This window comes from Melitaea cinxia, chromosome 28, assembly GCF_905220565.1.
Source record: "Melitaea cinxia chromosome 28, ilMelCinx1.1, whole genome shotgun sequence".
NCBI lineage: Eukaryota > Metazoa > Arthropoda > Insecta > Lepidoptera > Nymphalidae > Melitaea > Melitaea cinxia.
The window spans coordinates 9,852,740-9,871,337 of record NC_059421.1 but is presented as its reverse complement, the minus strand read 5'-3'; the positions used below and the strand labels follow the sequence as shown (position 1 = coordinate 9,871,337).

General features: G+C 36.0%; 1 protein-coding gene across 1 annotated transcript in view; it reads right to left on the bottom strand.

Annotated features, from left to right (window-relative positions):
* Positions 1–18,598, bottom strand: part of LOC123667544 (probable ATP-dependent RNA helicase DHX35) — a 56,518-nt gene that overhangs the window by 2,144 nt on the left and 35,776 nt on the right. The window contains exons 5-14 of the mRNA XM_045601425.1: positions 15,691–15,750; positions 14,160–14,322; positions 12,930–13,027; positions 11,718–11,964; positions 10,413–10,554; positions 8,455–8,574; positions 6,593–6,756; positions 5,559–5,686; positions 2,544–2,684; positions 1,032–1,122 (exon numbers count right to left, since the gene is read on the bottom strand). Of these exons, the coding sequence (XP_045457381.1) occupies positions 1,032–1,122; positions 2,544–2,684; positions 5,559–5,686; positions 6,593–6,756; positions 8,455–8,574; positions 10,413–10,554; positions 11,718–11,964; positions 12,930–13,027; positions 14,160–14,322; positions 15,691–15,750 (1,354 nt within the window). The remainder of the gene's footprint in view (positions 1–1,031; positions 1,123–2,543; positions 2,685–5,558; positions 5,687–6,592; positions 6,757–8,454; positions 8,575–10,412; positions 10,555–11,717; positions 11,965–12,929; positions 13,028–14,159; positions 14,323–15,690; positions 15,751–18,598) is intronic.

Below are 18,598 nucleotides of genomic sequence, written 5' to 3'. Positions count from 1 at the left end.
TTATCGCGAGCGTTTTTATTTAATAGTCAGTATTAAGAAAAATAAAATTACATTGTATATTATAGATACTAGCTGACCCCGCAAACGTTGTTTTGCCATATATGTTAGTAACTTCCTCAACCAGCCCCCCCCCCCCCATTTTTAAACTTAGGGGAATGAAAAATAGATGTTGGCCGATTCTCAGACCTACCCGATATGCCCACAAAATTTTATTAAAATCGGTCGCCGTTTCGGAGGAGTTCAATGTTTAACATGATGACACGAGAATTTTATATAGAAATATCTGACTAGCCCGTTGGCGCAGTTTTCATTAGCACTACTTTCTGCTCCGGGAGTTGTGGTTTCGATTCTGTCTCGAGTCTGGGTGTGATCTTTGTATTTATATAAGTACTAGCGACCCGCCCCGGCTTCGCACGGGTGCAATGTTGATACTAAGTAGACTACAGAATGTCTTTATTTATAGTGTGAAGCTAGCTTATAGCATGGTTATTAACATAATAACAACATTCAAAGATGCGTCGTTGGATTACACGTTGTTACAGAATGCGTTGAAGAAATAAAGGTTCACTGCTCGTTCCCCGTAGGTGATAGCGTGATAATATGTAGCCTATATGTTGACCCGACTTCTTAATAATATTCGTGCCAAATTTGAAGTAAATCCATGCAGCACTTTTTGAGTTTATCCCGGACATAGATACAGACAAACAGACAAAAATTCTAAAAACCATATTTTTGGCTTCGGCATCGATTGTAGATCACACCCCAAGTATTCTTTTAAAAAAATATTCAATGTACAGTTTTGACTTTCCTACCATTTTATTATATGTATAGATTATTTATCAAAAAAAAAATAATGTATCACCTATAACACAAGCAATAAATTGCTAGCTTAGGAACAGACGACCGTGTGTGTATTTTTTATATATTTATTGTTATTTATTATTATTATTATTATATAGATACAAATAAATAACGTGCTATTTTATCCTTGAAATATAATATAAAAAATAAATATAATATAATATATTCACCTGAACCTAAATCCGGACCATCGTATTCTTTATTCTTCATCAGAAATTTTTCTTTCACTAGTTTCTCCAGACTATTTCTTATTTCAACGGCCTGTAATAATTTTCTTGTGATATAATATTTAAAAACTATCATTTAAAAATATCATGTACACCTGATAGTGATCATTACTATAGTAGGGAATATATCCGCCAACCCGCATTGGAGCAGCGTGGTGGATTAAGCTCTGATCCTTCTCCTACATGGGGAAAGAGGCCTTATACCCAGTAGTGGGATATTACAGGCTGAAGCGATAATATTTAAAGTTACTGGGAAGTACGTTGATCTTACAGAAGATCACAGCGAAATAATACTGCTTTCAAGCAGTGTTGTGTTCCTGCGGTGAATACTTTCAACCGACAATTAAAAGGAAAAAAAAATATAATAATAAATAATCATCTCATTTAAAACTTTTACTACCAAAATTTACAATTTATATATATATTTTTATAAATAAATCAAAATCAAAATCAAAAACAGCTTTATTCAAATAGGCTCCAAGAGCACTTTCGAATCGTCATTTTACAAATTAAAACTTTAAAAATAAATTATTATATTTGTAGAAGTGAAGCTACCACCGATTCGGAATGTAGATTCTGCAGAGAAGAATCGGCAAGAAACTCCGCAGTTACTTTTTTGAAAATTATATATAAACTGTGTTTTAGTACAAAATTAGTAACGTGTTGCATAAATATCTACACAATACAAATATTAATATATGTTAATATACACATATCGATGGCTCCTAAGTATACTGAGTCAACTGACAACTTTTGACTATTTCATTTTTTTAAGATATTAATAACATTTACTTCATTTCCTATCTACCTATGTAACAAAAAAATAAAGTTATTAGAAGTAGAGTTGACTCAGTATACTTAGGAGCCATCGATATTATATAATTATGATATAAAAACGAATCGCGAAAAGATTACCGATGTAGGTAAACAAGGAAATTAACTTATTGAACTAATTGATTTTTATTTTTACAATTATCGAACGAAGTAAACACGAGTTATATATATTTACTTAAATCTCGATACGTAGAATACAAGAGTGTGGCAATAAATTATTAATCTCGATTGTATACATACAGTGCTGTGTGGCTACGGCACTAAAGAATTTAGCCACCCCCTCTCTTCCCGTTGGTGTCGTAAGAGGCGACTAAGGGATAACAAGGTTCCACAACCACCTTGGAACTTAAGAAGCCGACCGATGGCGGGATAACCATCCGACTGCTGGCTTTGAAATACACAGGCCGAAGACGGGCAGCAGCGTCTTCGGGGCGACAAAGCCAGCCCTGCGGTCACCAACCCGCCTGCCCAGCGTGGTGACTATGGGCAAAACACATGAGTTCACGTTATGTTTGGCGTAAACTTGTGGAGGCCTATGTCCAGCAGTGGACTGTATAGGCTGTAATGATTGATTGATTGATTGTATACATACATATTTATTTTAGTGTTATAATGGTATACCTTTTCCATAACTCTGTAGTTAAGAAACATTCTTTGACACCAGTCTTTACTCGCTTTCTTCGTTTGTTTCTCGTTATCAGTGCGAAGTTTTAAATACGAATCCATTATGTTTAAATACATTATTATATCGCCCTCTGCTACCTGAAAATATATAAAAAATGTGTGTGCTTTAGACCATACCACTGCTGGACATAGGCCAAGTTCGCGCCAGACATCCCGGTTTTTCGCAATCCTCATCCAACCTACACCGGCAATCTGACGTAGATCGTCGGTCCAACGGGCCGGAGGACGTCCCACACTGCGTTTGCCAAGACGCGGTCTCCACTCCAGGTCTACTCCAACTACCATCGGTCCTGCGACACAGATGGCCACGCATACGACTAAAGTAAAACATACGTAACTTTTTTTCTATCTTCACTAACTTATATATTTCCCTTTCAAATTTTGTTCGCTTCGCCCGAATACACTTTTCGTAACGCTCTCGTTACGCATTCATTAGCTTATTCCTTAAGTCAGGCGTGTGTTAAGAAATTTTATTTCAACAAGCTTAGAGCATAATACAGTGACACAATCATTGTTTATTTTAAATTGTAAAATTTAAATGTGATTTTGAAGTTAACTTGAATAAAGCATAACAATTACATATAATTTCAATACTAACAAACATTTAAATTTAATAAAATAAAAATTCTAAGCACTTTAGTCATTAAAACAACTTTTTGAATTGATATTATTTTTATAATTACTAGCTGACCCCGTAAATGTTGTTTTGCTATATGTGTTATTAATTGCCCTTAATACCTTCTCTATAACTTTGGGGTATGAAAAATAGATGTTGTTCGATTCTCAGACTTACTCAGTATGTACACAAAATTTCATGAGAAGCCGTTTCAGAGGAGTTTAACTACAAACACCAAGACACGAGAATTTTATATATTAAGATTGGAGTTGATTCTTTAAGTAAGGATAAAACATAAAATATGTAAAAAAAAAAAATTGTTTGCCTGTAAAGTCGGTATACGGGCGAAAGTTTTACGTGACAACGACTTTGAGTGGTAAAATAATTTTAATGTGAATATTCATTCGTATAGTAGGAAGAAGGATGAAATAATAGTACCAATTTAAAACATTTATTTATACAAAGAATTATATTTAAAACATTAATTTATACAAAGAATCTCGCACTGAATTTCATTCACTTTTTATGTCTGTCTCTCTCGCTCTTAGGCGGGCTAACCATGCCCGAGTGGAAGGGACGCGTGCCTCTCACTCGCTCTCATTGTGAGCGCATAACGTGAGCGGAGCGTAACGCAGTTTCTTGAAGTGTCACCCGGCAAACCAATTTATAAGACGTTGTCACGTCAAAACCTGACGCATTTTAGCGTGTCTTTAGCTATACTAAGTATGTGGGATGAGCCACCGTATTGTTTATTTATTTTTTTCGAATTGTCGAGTGCTATTGGCTATCGGCCTTTACAGCGTCGCCGGTGAGAGGGGTCGGGTACTATAGACACCGTTGTATAATTTATATTTAAACTTTTCGTATTAGATTTGCTATGTGACGAATGTAAGAGGAAAAAGAAAAATAAACGTCAGATAAAAAACTGAACTACGGTTTCATTGTCGTAATGAATATATATCAAATATTAATGAATGCAAGTATAACAGATACCGGCCGCGAAGAAGAGGAGCCTCTGGGAAGGCTCGTGGACAAACGCCCGTCCTAAGGGTGTCTCCTGGCGAGAGCGCAGCTCGGCTTGAGCGCCGCGGGAGTGGGGGCGCTGTGCGGAGCGCTGCGGGGCCTCTGTACACATGTACACATATGTACACACGTGTACATATGTGTACATGTGAATATATATATATATATATATAAACCTAGCACACGACGGTCAGTGATCCCAAGTGTACAATAATTATCGTACGTGTACGATACTTCAAACCTATGTATGTATATGCACATCCTTTCTTTTGTCTATAACATACTCCATGACCAAAATGCTCCCTCCTACCTTCGGTCCCGTTTCCTTCTTTCTCCTACCCCAACACGATCTAGAAGGTCTTGCATCACATCGATGCTCGAAGTCCCCAGACATAACACCAACTCCCTCCTCAATTCATTCACAATACGCGCTGCAAAACTTTGGAACCATCTACCGAGAGTAATCCAAGACAGCACTTCAATTTATGCTTTCAAGGACAGGCTAAGGAAACATCTTCTCTCCGAAGCTATGAATCTCTCATAATTGTTGTACTCTCAATATATATATGTATGTATATGTGTATGTATTTATGTATGTATATGTGTAGATATGTATGTGGGTATGTACGCATGCATATGTGCATGTAACTGTGTAAGTATTTAAGTATATACGTATTTTATATCACAAATGCGCTTATGAGTCCCGCGATAACATTTTCTCTCACCACCATGGGTAGACTGGTAGAGATCTCTTACAGAGATAAGTTCGCCCTTGCCAACATTTTTTGTAAACTTGTAATTATGATTTTTTTTTAAAGTGCAATAAAGAATATATACAATATACGATCGATATAATTAAAATTTGATAAAATTTTATAACAATTTAAAGCAATGACAACTTTTTTCACGGAAATATAATTAATAAATAATACGAAATAATACACGAAACTTTGTCGATCAGACCACCAATCCGCCCTAAGCCTCTGGACGTTAAACCCACGCTTCTCGTCTCGCTAATTTGGCTTAAAATGTAACGATCTTAATTACGCTTAAAAAAACATTTCATTGTGTTTGTTTTATTTATTATACTACTATTTATTAAACTTTTTATTTATAACACATTTACAATAACGAATTACTAAAATTAACACAGTAATCGTTTCAAAGAAACTCACGACAGACACAAACATACATATTACACTCCTTTATTTATTATTATAGGAATGTATTTCTTCGACAACAGAACCTTCATAATGTTCAGACTTATAATTTCGACGACCGCTAGTTCATATACATTTTTTATAAATATATACCTCAAAATTATTTCTCCTGGATATCCTGGAGGCGATACTGTCTTTACCCGTCGCTTGCTTACTAAAGACTCCGTCGACTTGAAGCATCGACACTATCGACAGCATCTCATCTATACAACCGAATTCATCTAAAAAACAATTAAAATTAATTATTTCATTTGTTATAAATTTATTGTCTGCTGTGTGGCTACAGCACTAAAGAATTTAGCCACCCCCTCTCTTCCCGTGGGTGTCGTAAGAGGCGACTAAGGAATAACACAGTTCCACTACCATCTTGAAACTTAAAAAGCCGACCGGTGGCGGGATAACCATCCAACTGCTGGCTTTGAAACACACAGGCCGAAGACGGGCAGCAGCGTCTTCGGTGCGACAAAGCCAGTACTGCGGTCACCAACCCGCCTGCCCAGCGTGGTGACTATGGGCAACACACATGAGTTCACGCCATTTTTGGCGCGAACTTATGGAAGCCTATGTCCAGCAGTGGACTGTATAGGCTGTAATGAAATGATTCTTTTCATACCCTTGTATAAAAATCTACCTTATAATATAATTAAGTCAATTCTTAAGGAGTAGATTGTAAAAACCGACATCAATTACATCTACGAGTAATATAATGTAGGTTTTTAACTGAGGTAGGGCACAGCAGGAATTTCCTGCTCAAAATATGGAGCAGAATATGAGGAGTAAAATCTACTAAAACCTCATGACCTCGTTACGTTTTTGTTAATGCCATCTATCGGAACCTAATTGCGTTATTTGATTCGTTTTTCTATCCTTTGATATGGTATTAATCTTATTCTTAGACTAGTAAGCCTTTTTTGTGCCTATTTAGACAGTCGATCTGAAGGAGTAAACTCCGGTCGTACGTCAGAACTCACACACACACTTTTTTATTCGTTTGCAAGCAAACACAAATATCGTTTGCTGTTATCGGGACAAATTTTGTACAAAAGAAACTTAAAAAGATCCAAATACTCACAGTAAGTGAGTCTATTGTTCAATTAAATAATAATAATAATAATAAACAAACTCACCACAATTACACAACATTTTGGCCAGCATCGGTTTGAGAGGCACTTCCGCCATCTTGGTTCCGACATCGGTCAAATTTCCTTCTTTGTCGATAGCTTTTAGCGCGTATAAAGTTTCTAGACTTGATAATACGCTTTTAGCTGGAGGGGCAGTCGGGAATGAAAACCTGTAAATATATAATCTCTTCTAATATATAAAATTCTCGTGTCATCATGTTAAACATTGAACTCCTCCGAAACGGCTCGACCGATTTTAATAAAATTTTGTGGGCATATCGGGCCGATATCAAGGCCGATAGGGCCAACAGCACTCGACAATTCGAAAAAAATAAATCCCACATACTTATACCTAAGTACAGCTAAAGACACGCTAAAATGTCACTTAGCATCAGTTTTATTCACATAATTTCATGTTCTCTACCCTTTCTTAAAGAATCAACTCCAATCTAATATATAAAATTCTCGCATCGCGGTATTTGTAGTTAGACTCCTCCGAAACGGCTTGACCGATTCTCATGAAATTTTGTGTGCATATTGGATAGATCTAAGAATCGGCCAACATCTATTTTTCATACCCCTAAGTTATAAGAGGGGGGGGGGGGGATTAAGTGGGTTAATAACATATATGGCAAAACAACGTTTGCGGGGTCAGCTAGTCATCATATATATTAATATGCTAAGGTTAAGATGTTTGCCTCCCTTTTTAGACAAAACTCTCACAATTACTCCACGTGAATTATATACCATTTTATAGATAATTGCTTGCTCTACCGGCGATAACAACTAAAAATTAAAACTATTTAAAAAGGAAGGTTAGGTATGCTTTATGAAGAATGAAGACTTTTTTCCTCAAATTAACAAGGGTGAAATCGCAGGCCCAGCTAGTATGTGTATACATAAATAACAACCAACAATAACCGCTATGGTGTAGTGTTGCGAGTAGCCTGAAACATCGACGGTTTGCGGCTTCGATTCCCGCTCGGGGTGGATATTTGTACAAATATTTTTTTCCGGTTGTGATATATGTCCTTGTGGGTCTCCCCACCGTGCCTCGGAGAGCACGTTAAGCCGTCGGTCCCGGTTGTTATCGTGTACACCTGATAGCGATCGTTACTCATAGTAGGGAACATATCCGCCAACTTGTAGTGGAGCAGCGTGGTGGATTAAGCTCCAATCCTTCTCCTAAATGGAGAAAGATATCTATCCCCAGCAGTGGAATGTTACAACGTTGTTGTTTTTTCGTCTACTTACGTTTTATTACTTGTCGATGTAATTGAAGTCGGTTTTTTTTTTTCGTTTGCGAACAAACATAATTATTTTAAAGCATCTCGCTAATCACATGAACTGTTGGTTCGAATAGAAAAATTCATTTGTATTTGATAAATCAATCTAACAAGGAAGGCTTTTTAGAATGCTTTCGCTCAGCTAGTTTTAATAACAAAAATAGCACATTTCTTTACTTATATTTATATATGACGGTAACTTTTTATACATTTCAAATTTTTCGAAATCGATCCTCTAATGGGATAAAATAAACAGTGAGTTTGTAAAAAAAACAGTACTTTTTTAAATTTAAAATCGTATTTTTTTTTTTTTAAATTATACATAAAAGAATAAAACAAATATTTAAGATTTATCGTCTCTTAGGATGTTAGTTTGATTTTTAATTTTTAATTTTTTTGAAAAATCACTGGTTTGTTATCAAAATTACTTCAAATTCACCGTTTAATGGATTGGATAATGGATTTTTTGTACTTTACCCTTTAGCATTGTAACTTTGTTTCATATTAATTTTATTACATTAATTTTATTATATTAATTTCGTTATATATGATTAAAAGATATTATTGTAAATTTATAAATACCTCAGTAAATTGTGGATCCCTAAGGCTTTCAACTGTAAGAACATAGCGGACAGGTCGCTTCTACACATTTCCGGCGGAACGCTTTCCGGTAAATTATCGTAATCGTCCTCTGTGTATAATCTGTGGAAAATATTAAAAAAAAATACATTCTAGACATATTTTGTTTACATTTTTGACATTATACACAAAAGTCCATACGAATTAATTGTTCACGTCTTAGACATAAAAGTTGTTTGTGATAAGACCGCCTTTGTACAAATTTCATTTTGTGTTATTATTTTATTTTGTTTTTTAATGGTGTACAATAAGGAGTATTATTATTATTATTATTATTAAGTTCAAATGAAAATCATAAATTTTATACTTGATAAAAAGTCAACCCAAAAGCATTTCAAACTTATTGAAGTTAAACTTCTTTGAGAGTTGAGGAGTAAGCTGGTGAATGCTAGAGGAGAGCGTTTCGAAAGGACGGAGGACCTGATCCCACCGGTCCCCGGGCAGTGGACGGTGGACGCGATCAGGCCGGTCCTTCGGAACTGGGTGAGGCGGCGGTTCGGGCCGCTGACCTTCCGTTTGGTGCAGGTACTTTCCGGACACGGGTGCTTCGGTAAGTGCCTGCCACGATCTCTCACTGCCGAGCGTCGTACAAGCCATGATCTGAAGCGAGAGATCGTGGCAGACGGCGGTCTCCTTTTGCGAAGAGGTAATGACGCAGAAGGAGGCCGCGGAGCGGGCCAGGGAGAATGACGTCTCCGCTGACCCACTCCGGCGCAGGCGTACGGGGGCAAGGGGGAGACGGTTTGCCCACCTCCTCCCCCCTCGTGATAGTGGGGTCGGCGGCCGATAGTCGGGGGACTTCGGCCGGCCGGACGACACGGCCCCACACTTCTGAGGGGTGGCCTTGTTGTGAGCGAGGCCACCCCACCATTGTGCCGAAACCCGGAGGCTTTGTCCGGACCTACCGCCGGGGCGAGGTGGCGAATGCTAGCGCGACCCCACCTCGCCCGACCGAGGCGAACGACTGCTAACACGTGGTGGTTTTTAGTCAGTAGGAGTCTGACATAACCCTCCGGCGCCCCGCGCTCGTATCTGGAGGGAGGGTATATGATGGATTTTCCCCACGTAAAAAAAAGGAGCATTACGAAAACTGTGATCGGGCGAGACGAACTTAAGTTGATAGGGAAATATAAGTTAGATGGAGCTAAATACTCTTTCTTCACAATTTATCACTTTTTATAAACAAAAACAAAATAATTAATGTAATCGGTATAATTGTATGTGTATATTTTGATTTCGATTTTTCACGCCTTATTATGTTCATTTCAGTTTTTATTAGTTTCTATGCCTCATTCTCTGGACCTTGTCCTTGCATTAGTTGTCTGGATAATGTTTATCCTGCAAATAAGTTACGACTAGACTTTAACGGCAGGAGGTGAGATAAGCCAATAGGACCGGTTTCTCCTCATCACGACGATTCTTATATTCATATTTGCGAAGATATATCAAAAATATAGTAAAATTCGAATGTTCGATGGTTAAAAAAGAATAATATATTAATAATTTTTATCTGTTGGATATCGGAAATAGTCGGCCGTGAAATAGTGTTATCTAAAACCAATGGAACTTAATAGGTAAATAATATCAATAAATATAATTATAATACTGTTACTTATTTCTCTGTCGTATATATTCATAATTTCTATTAGTTTTTTTTATTATTATTATTTATATATGTTTATGTATGTATATGTTGTTTCATACCTGCAAATATATCTATTTAAGTGTATGTATGGTTAAGTATGTCGTTTTTCTAAAGGAAGAGATCGCTCTTTAGCGATAAGACCGCCTTTTGTACAATTCTTTTTTTTTTTCTTGCATATTTCTACGTTACATGTATTGTTTCTGGTTGTACAATAAAGTATATTTGAATTAGTAAATCAATTATAACTGATAATTACCTATAACACTTCCCAGGGCTGGTCCTACCCGCCCGACCGGCCCGCTGGGTGGCGTTGTGTCTTGAAATGGGGCAGACAGACACACTCTCCACCCCCACGGAGGGGTCGAAGTGGGGCAGCTTGTGGAAGCCACAGTCTACCACTACACAAAGAAAAAAAAATAATATTAAACAAATATCAAACGATATCAAACGATATGAAACGCGTTGGCGCAACGGTCACAGCGCTGGTTTGTGGCTGTTGTGCTGGCGGTTGCGGGTTCGATCCCCGCGCATGACGAACATTTGAATTGGTCACGCAGATGTTTGCCGTGGTTTGGGCGTTTGTAATTGTGTATTGTGTTTCCGGACCCCGACACAGGAATAAATCCTACTTCATACTAAACGGTCCCTCGTTTTGTATGAAGTATGAAAAATATGAGTAAAATCTATTAACGAATGGCCTCGTTACGTTTTTGATTCGTTTATTTACCATTTGATATGGTATTAATCTTTTCCTTAGACTAGTAAGCCTTTTTGTGCCTATTTAGGCAGTCGATCTGAAGGAATAAACTCCGGTCGTGCGCTGGAGCTGACACATACACTTTTTTTTTTATTTTTAACACTATTTTTAAACTTAAAAAGTTGGTTAAATTATATTTATCAGTAAATTAAGCTTAATTGTGGTTAGTTTTTAGTATTGTTAGTAATTGTTTTCGTTTAATTCTTTGATTTTTTTCGTTTTAATCTTTTACTGTAGCTTATCGTATTGTAAAACACTATCTTATATATTATGTATGTATGTATGTAATTGTATGTGTACTAGCTGACCCCGCAAACGTTGTTTTGCCATAACACAAAATTTCAAATATTTTTCTCGATTTTAACGGCACCAACTGTCGGGACAAACTGAAATTAAAATAGAATAATATTTAATATTTGATGCTGCGATGGTAGCGCAGTCTACCGGATCAAATGTAAAACATTCCAAAACAACTACTTATAAATGAAAAATTAGTTAAATAAACATTTTCCAGGGGACAAAATTGTGAATCTAAATCATCTTCGAATCCCCTTGAACTCACACAAAAAAATTCATAAAAATCGATCCAGCCGTCAAGGAGGAGTTCAGTGACACACACACGCACACAAGAAATATATATATTAAGATTTGTGTTTAAGTAAATATATTCACTCTGCCCGTAGGTTGCCTGGAAGAGATCGCTTTACCGCCCTTTGTACCTTATGATCTGTTAAAATCACTCTGAAATGTATTACATCTGTTTTGATGTATACATGGTGTTCTATGCATAAATAAACAACTCACCATAAACAACGCCATGTATCGTCACACTAGTCTCAGCGATGTTCGTCGCCAGTACAACCTTCCGCACATTTCTGTCCCCGCTCTGAAACACCTTGATTTGCTTGTAATGCGGTAGACTTCCGTACATCGGTAGTATCGATAAGTTCGCGGCGCTGATACCGCTCGGAAATGTCTTCCTGTATTTATTCGTTTCGTTGTTTTGTCTCGCGTATTCTTCTAGAGTATTGAGGGCTGATAATATTTCTTCCTGGAATTATAGGGAACTGTATATTAATATACGCTTGACTTACTTTGAGAGCGTTACGAAAAGTGTGATCGGGCGAGGCGAACGGGAGTTGAGAGGGAGGTATAAATTAGTGAAGATAGAAAGAGAGACAGTTACGTTTTTAAGTTTTAGTGTGGTCTAAAGCACAAACGATTCGTTTCCTTTATGAATATAGGAATAGACACAAATTCTGAAGTTTATTGTGATTATTTGGTTTATCACACGCACAGCATGTCTGAAATTTAATGCATGTGTACGTATATAAACGATCCGTTAGCGAAACGAGACGTTTTCTGAATAAAGTTATCGGGTTTTATAAGACGAATGTCACATTTTGTCTCTTGAATATCACTATACGTCAGATAGTAAATAGTATAAATAAATATCTATAACACACACGGTCGTCTGTTCCTATGGTAAGCAACTTAATGCTTGTGTTATAGGTAACAGCCGGTTATTACTAATTATTTTTTTTATAAATATACATAGGAAAAATACATATATAAATACGAATATTACACCCAGACTCGAGCAGTAATCGAACCAGCAACTACAAACTGCGCCAACGGACTAGTCAAAATGATAAGCGATCTATATTTTAAAATTCTGTATTTTTAGGAAAAAATTAATGAAAATGAAGTTAAACCAACTTCAAAAAAGGAAGACGTATTCAGTTGAACTGTTATTTATATGTGATACTTTAGAACTTTTGACTGGATGGACCGATTTTAATATATATTTTTTTATCGAAAGGTGATGCGTGTTATGTGGTCCCATTTAAATTTAATTGATATCTGACAAGTACTTTCCAAGTTACATCTAATAACGCGTATTTACTTCATTATTTTTTCGTCTACTTACGTTGTATTACTTGTCGATGTAACTGTAGTCGGTTTTTTTTATGTTTGCGAGCAAACACAATTATTTGTTATTTATTTATTACTTACTTGTGACGTTAGAAACGCTAATATATCACCAAACGGCTCGTTTTCGTGTATCCTTATAACTGTGTCGACAGTTGCCTTCACGTAGTCTGGTACGGGCTCTGAAAAATACGAAGTTTAGGTAAATATGCAATTCTTTTATATACCATATATATCATACCATAATATACCATATAACATATACTAGTTATACTTAGACGCCGCGTTGGCGCAACAGTCACAGCTATGGATTGTACCTGTTGCGCTGGCGGTTGCGGGTTCGATCCCCGCACATGACAAACATTTGTATTGGCCATACAGGTGTTTGCCGTGGTCGGGGTGTTTGTGCAGTCCTTGTGGGTCTCCCCACCGTGCCTCGGAGAGCACGTTAAGCCGTCGGTCCCGGTTGTTATCGTGTACTCCTGATAGCGATCGTTACTCATAGTAGGGAATATATCCGCCAACCCGCATTGGAACAGATTAATCTCTGATCCTTCTCCTGCATGGGGAAAGAGGCCTATGCCCAGTAGTGGGATATTACAGGCTGAAGCGAATATACTAGTTATACCCTGCAGTTTCACCTGCATTAATTTAAGAAACAATATAGCCTATAGCCTTCCCCGATACATGAGATATCTAACACAAAATAATTATTCAATTTAATATAGTAGTTTCTGAGATTAGTTCGGTCAAACAAACAAACTTTTCAGTTTTATAATATTAATAATATATATTCTACCTTTAAAGATTCTACCTTGGAATGTGTGGTAGAGAGTCTAAAAAGTAAAGTCCTGGGTTAAAACCCAAGCATTTCCTACCACGGGTGTACCATTTGCCCCATCCCGACTCGAAGGTAGTAATTTAGATTTTGAATGAGGAAATTTTAGCTAAAACGTCAAAATTATTTAAATAGTTAGAAAGAATTAATTTTTTTTATACTTATTGATTTCTACATTTACTGGTTTTTGCCACATACAAAATTCTGGATACGAAACAGTAAGAAACACGTTTCTAACTGTGTCGCATCACAATAAAAAAAACGAGCGTTTAGACCACACGACTGAAGTAAGACTTCTTTAGATCCATCTACCTTATATCTCCCTCTAAACTTCCGTTCGCCTAACCCGAGCACACTTTCCGTAACGCTCTCATCACGCATCCACCAGCTTAGTCCCCAAGTCAAGCGTGAAGTTTTACTTCAAAGGTATACAATGTTACAGTTAATTATAACTGTTAGATAAATTTCAAATTTACCTTCAACGTAAAATACGTCAATGGGGTACGTCCTTCCTTGCATCGACATAATGACGGACGAACTTTTATTACTAGCTCTCTTTTCATTTAAATCGAAATAGTCCTTTAGGAAACCCGCGTCCATTGTCGCTGAGGATATGATGATTTTTAGATTTTTCCTTTTCTGTAAAATGAGTGAATTCAAATCATTATTTACTGTCTTTTTAACCGACTTCCCAGAAAGGAGGAGGTTCTCAATTCGACAGTATTTTTTTTTATGTACGTTACCTTAGAACGTTTTACTATGTTGACCGATTTCGATCGAAATTTCTATTAGAATGTACTCGATGACGATTTGAGTCTCTTACGCCGAGTTGCACGAAAAGAAATTAAAATTTAAGTAATGATTAAACTAATTTAATCGCAAGAATTGTATGAAATTCTTGTGATTAAATTAGTTTAATCTCTAGTTACATTTTAATTTTGTTTCGTGCAACTCGGCGTAAAACTCGGCGTTAAAGCCTTGAGACGAGTAATTTTTGATTTTGAATGAAATTTTGAAGACCTTTTTATATTTATATACTGCTGATAAGCTATCAGTATTTCGTATAGTAAATGCGATATATAACCCATCAAGAAACGGTAAATCAAAACTTTATAACTTCACTATCTGACACTTAAATTTTTAAATACAAACTAAAATATGCTTTGTTCGAAAATATTAAAAGTAATACAACATGTTACTGATGTATTACAACCCAAAAATATTTTAGATTGTTTGTCTGTATGTCAAACGTAAAAAACTTTACGATTCGCTATATATTATTCTGTAAGATTAACGTAAGCGCGATTTAAACGACGTCTAACGCCATCTAGTATCGTAGCACGGAAACGAAAACAAAATGTCAGACGAATAAAACTTTTAAACGATTTTAACCTTTATTCTTTAAACGGGAAAGTTTGTTTTTCTATGAATAGGAAATTTAGGATGATAGAGCAAATGCCTAAAGAATGAAAGTTGAAGCAATTTTAGACTTTATTACTTATGATGGAATACTATAATATGTATAAAAAATATATAGGAACAGTTTTATTGTAATGATTTGTTCTTAGATAATTGTATTTGCTTGCAAACGAAAGAAATACCGACTTCAATTAGATCGACAAGTAATACAACGTAAGTAGACGAAAAAATAGTCAAGTAAATACGCATTATCAAAGATTACACTCAAAAAGTAGTCGTCAGACCTCGATCAAATTTAAAAGGGACCACGTGACAAGCATTATATTTCACCCGAACAAAAGTTCCGCGATTCCCCCCCCAGGAGCTCTGGTCACCTTACTCATCGCATGAACACAACACTGCTTGAAAACAGTATTATTTAGCTGTGATCTTCTGTACTGTGATCTTCTGGCTGCTCCATATTTTGAGCAGGTTATTTCCTGCTGTGCCCGACGTCAGTTAAACGCTTTAGCTATTCAATAATTTTACTAGTATTAGTTACTTTGAACAATAACTAGTTTGTTTATATAATCTACATCTGTGTAATACCTTGGCAATCTTCTTTAAGAGTCCCATCAGGACATCAGTCATCTGCGAACGCTCGTGTACCTGGAACAATAAAGTAGTATAATTCCTAGGTTTGTCTAGACAACCTCAGGTCATATAAGATTTGACCTATATCTTTGAACACCCTATACACATAATTTTTGAATTTATTGAATTTTTTGATATTTGATTTTTAATTTTACTTTTACTTTATTTATTTTTATTTTTACTTATTGATTTTTTAATTTAAATTTGTTTTGTTGTACTAACCCAATATGGACTTAAAATTTTGTAGTATTATTATTATTATAAAATCAACCTATTTATTGTATTGGGTTGTATTTATGTGGGAGTCGAAGCGTTAACAATTCGTCGTGTCTTTGTATTTGTCTATTTAGTTTCAAATCACGCAAAATCTTCATCACGTGATTAATTGCTAGGAAAAGTAAGACCCCCTCCCCCATCTCTCTCCAGCTGGTAGTTATGTAATATTCTTATATATAAAATTCTCGTGTCAAAATGTTAGTTAAAATACTCCTCCGAAACGGCTGGACCGATTTTTAAGAAATTTTGTGTGCATATCGGGTAGGTCTGAGAATCGGCCAACATCTATTTTTCATACCCCTAAGTTATAATGGGGGGGGGATTAAGGGAGTTAATAAGTTAGTAACATTAATATATATGGCAAAACACCGTCTGTAGAGTCAGCTAGTAAAAATTGGTAATTAATTGGCCGACCTAACCGAAAATTGTAGCTATACAAAATACCTGACCCAAACCTACTACACCCAAAGACTGTCTGGAAAAAATCGCTCTTTTAGCGATAAGACCGCCTTTGTACATCTTCCTCTAATTGTACTATTTTTGTTCGTATCTTACGTTTCTATCATACGAGCACATGTGAAACCAAATGATACATCTGGTATATTATAACAATTTAGGTAAAAGACCAGACGCATATCATATACCTTCTCATTTTGATTTTAAAAAAAATCTAACCTAAAAATGTATAAAAATAAAAAAAAATTATGACGTCTACTAATTAACTTTAATCAATATTTTTTTTTTCATTCATGATAAGAGCTATACACATAGGCTTTAAGCTACTTGTAAATTAAATCAAAATGTACATAAGTCATGGCACACGTCTCAACGCATCTAAAGGGGGTGATAGACGTGCGAATAAGTTCGCGAACTTGTGACTCGACGACCTTTTACGACGTGTCACCCTAAGTACGCGTACTTTAAAACCGCCGAATAAATTCGTTGGCGATACAACAAGTTTGAAATTTTACTCGTAACCCGCCTCCGCTCGTGCGTGTGGCAGCACTGCGAGCCGAGAGCCGCCAATTTTAACCGAAAGAAGGAGGTTCTCAATTTAATTCAGAACCTTAGAACTTTTGACTCGGTAGACCGATTTCCATGATTTTTGTTTTAATCAAAAAGTAGTGTGTGTCGTGTGGTTTCATTTAAATTTGATTGCGATCTAATAAGTAGTTTTTGGGTTATATCTAATAATGCGTATTTACGTGACTGTTTTATAGTCTAACGCCGAGTTGCACGAAACAAAATTAAAATTTAAGTAGTGATTAAACTAATTTAATCGCAAGAATTGTATGAAATTCTTGTGTAAGTCGGTTTTTTTAAAACACAAATGTTTCGCTAGTCCGTGAACGCGCAACGCTTGTAGTGTAGGTATTTGTAATTTTTATTAATTTCGATTGAGAAATTACTCAAAATGAATTATTTCAGAACTTCGTCTTTTTTGGGTTTTAAAATGTAATACGATACAATTCGTAAGTAACACAAAGCTTCTTCTGTCGACGACATCGCAATACAGAATGAGTAAGCTTCACGTGTGTCACCGATGTCGAGCCGAGTAAGTACGCGATCTTAAAACCGCGTATTTTAAGTTCGCACGTCTATCACCCCCTTAACGTCGACGTTAAAATAACACCCGTGACGAAAGGCACATTGGCTCATTGTATCGACCACTGCGCTTATCACTTATCAGTTATAAAATTAACAGAGAGAAATTACTGATTCTATGAAACAAGTGTTCCGCGAAGTTAAAAATCTATCACTAGGGTCAACTTATTAGGAGATACACTTTTGAGGCGGAAAGTAAATACTTGGTCTAAGATAGCGTAGTGGATAAAAACGCTAATAAAATAAAAACATTTACTTCGCCATACGGTACACACACAAAACGAACATCGAAAAAAAATTACACTTGAAAAAAGAACAGAAAGTCATTGTAGCAAAGTCAATTGACAATTAAAATATTGCTAAATTATAAAATACGATACATCACAGACTACCACAGTACTACCCAGTGTTTTTTAACCGACTTCAAAAATAGGATGAGGTTACTCAATCCGACCGTATGTATATTTTATGTATGTTCGGGGATAACTCCATCGATTATGAACAAATTTTGATAATTATTTTTTTGTTGGAAAGGAGATATCCCTAGTTTGGTACCATGATGAGGAAACCAGGATCTGATGATGGGATCTCCGAGCAATCGAGAGAAACTCTCGAAAATCCGCATAACTTTTTACTCGGTGTACCGATTTTGATGATTTTTAATTTAATCGATAGCCGATGTTTATCATGTGGTCACATTTAAATTTCATCGAGATCTGATTACAATTTTTGGATTAATCTTTGATAATGCGTATTTACTTGACTATTTTTCGTCTACCTACGTTGTATTACTTGTCGATATAATTGAAGCCGGTTTTTCTTCGTTTGCCTGCAAACACAATTATCTTATGTAACAATATGAAGTTTGCACTGAGTTAATGAGCCGTCTGGCGAATTGAGTTTTCAAAATTCATATTGAGCTTGATAGGAAACGATGATTTCTCCTTCGATTATACACCAACCACGGTGGAAAATCGTGGTT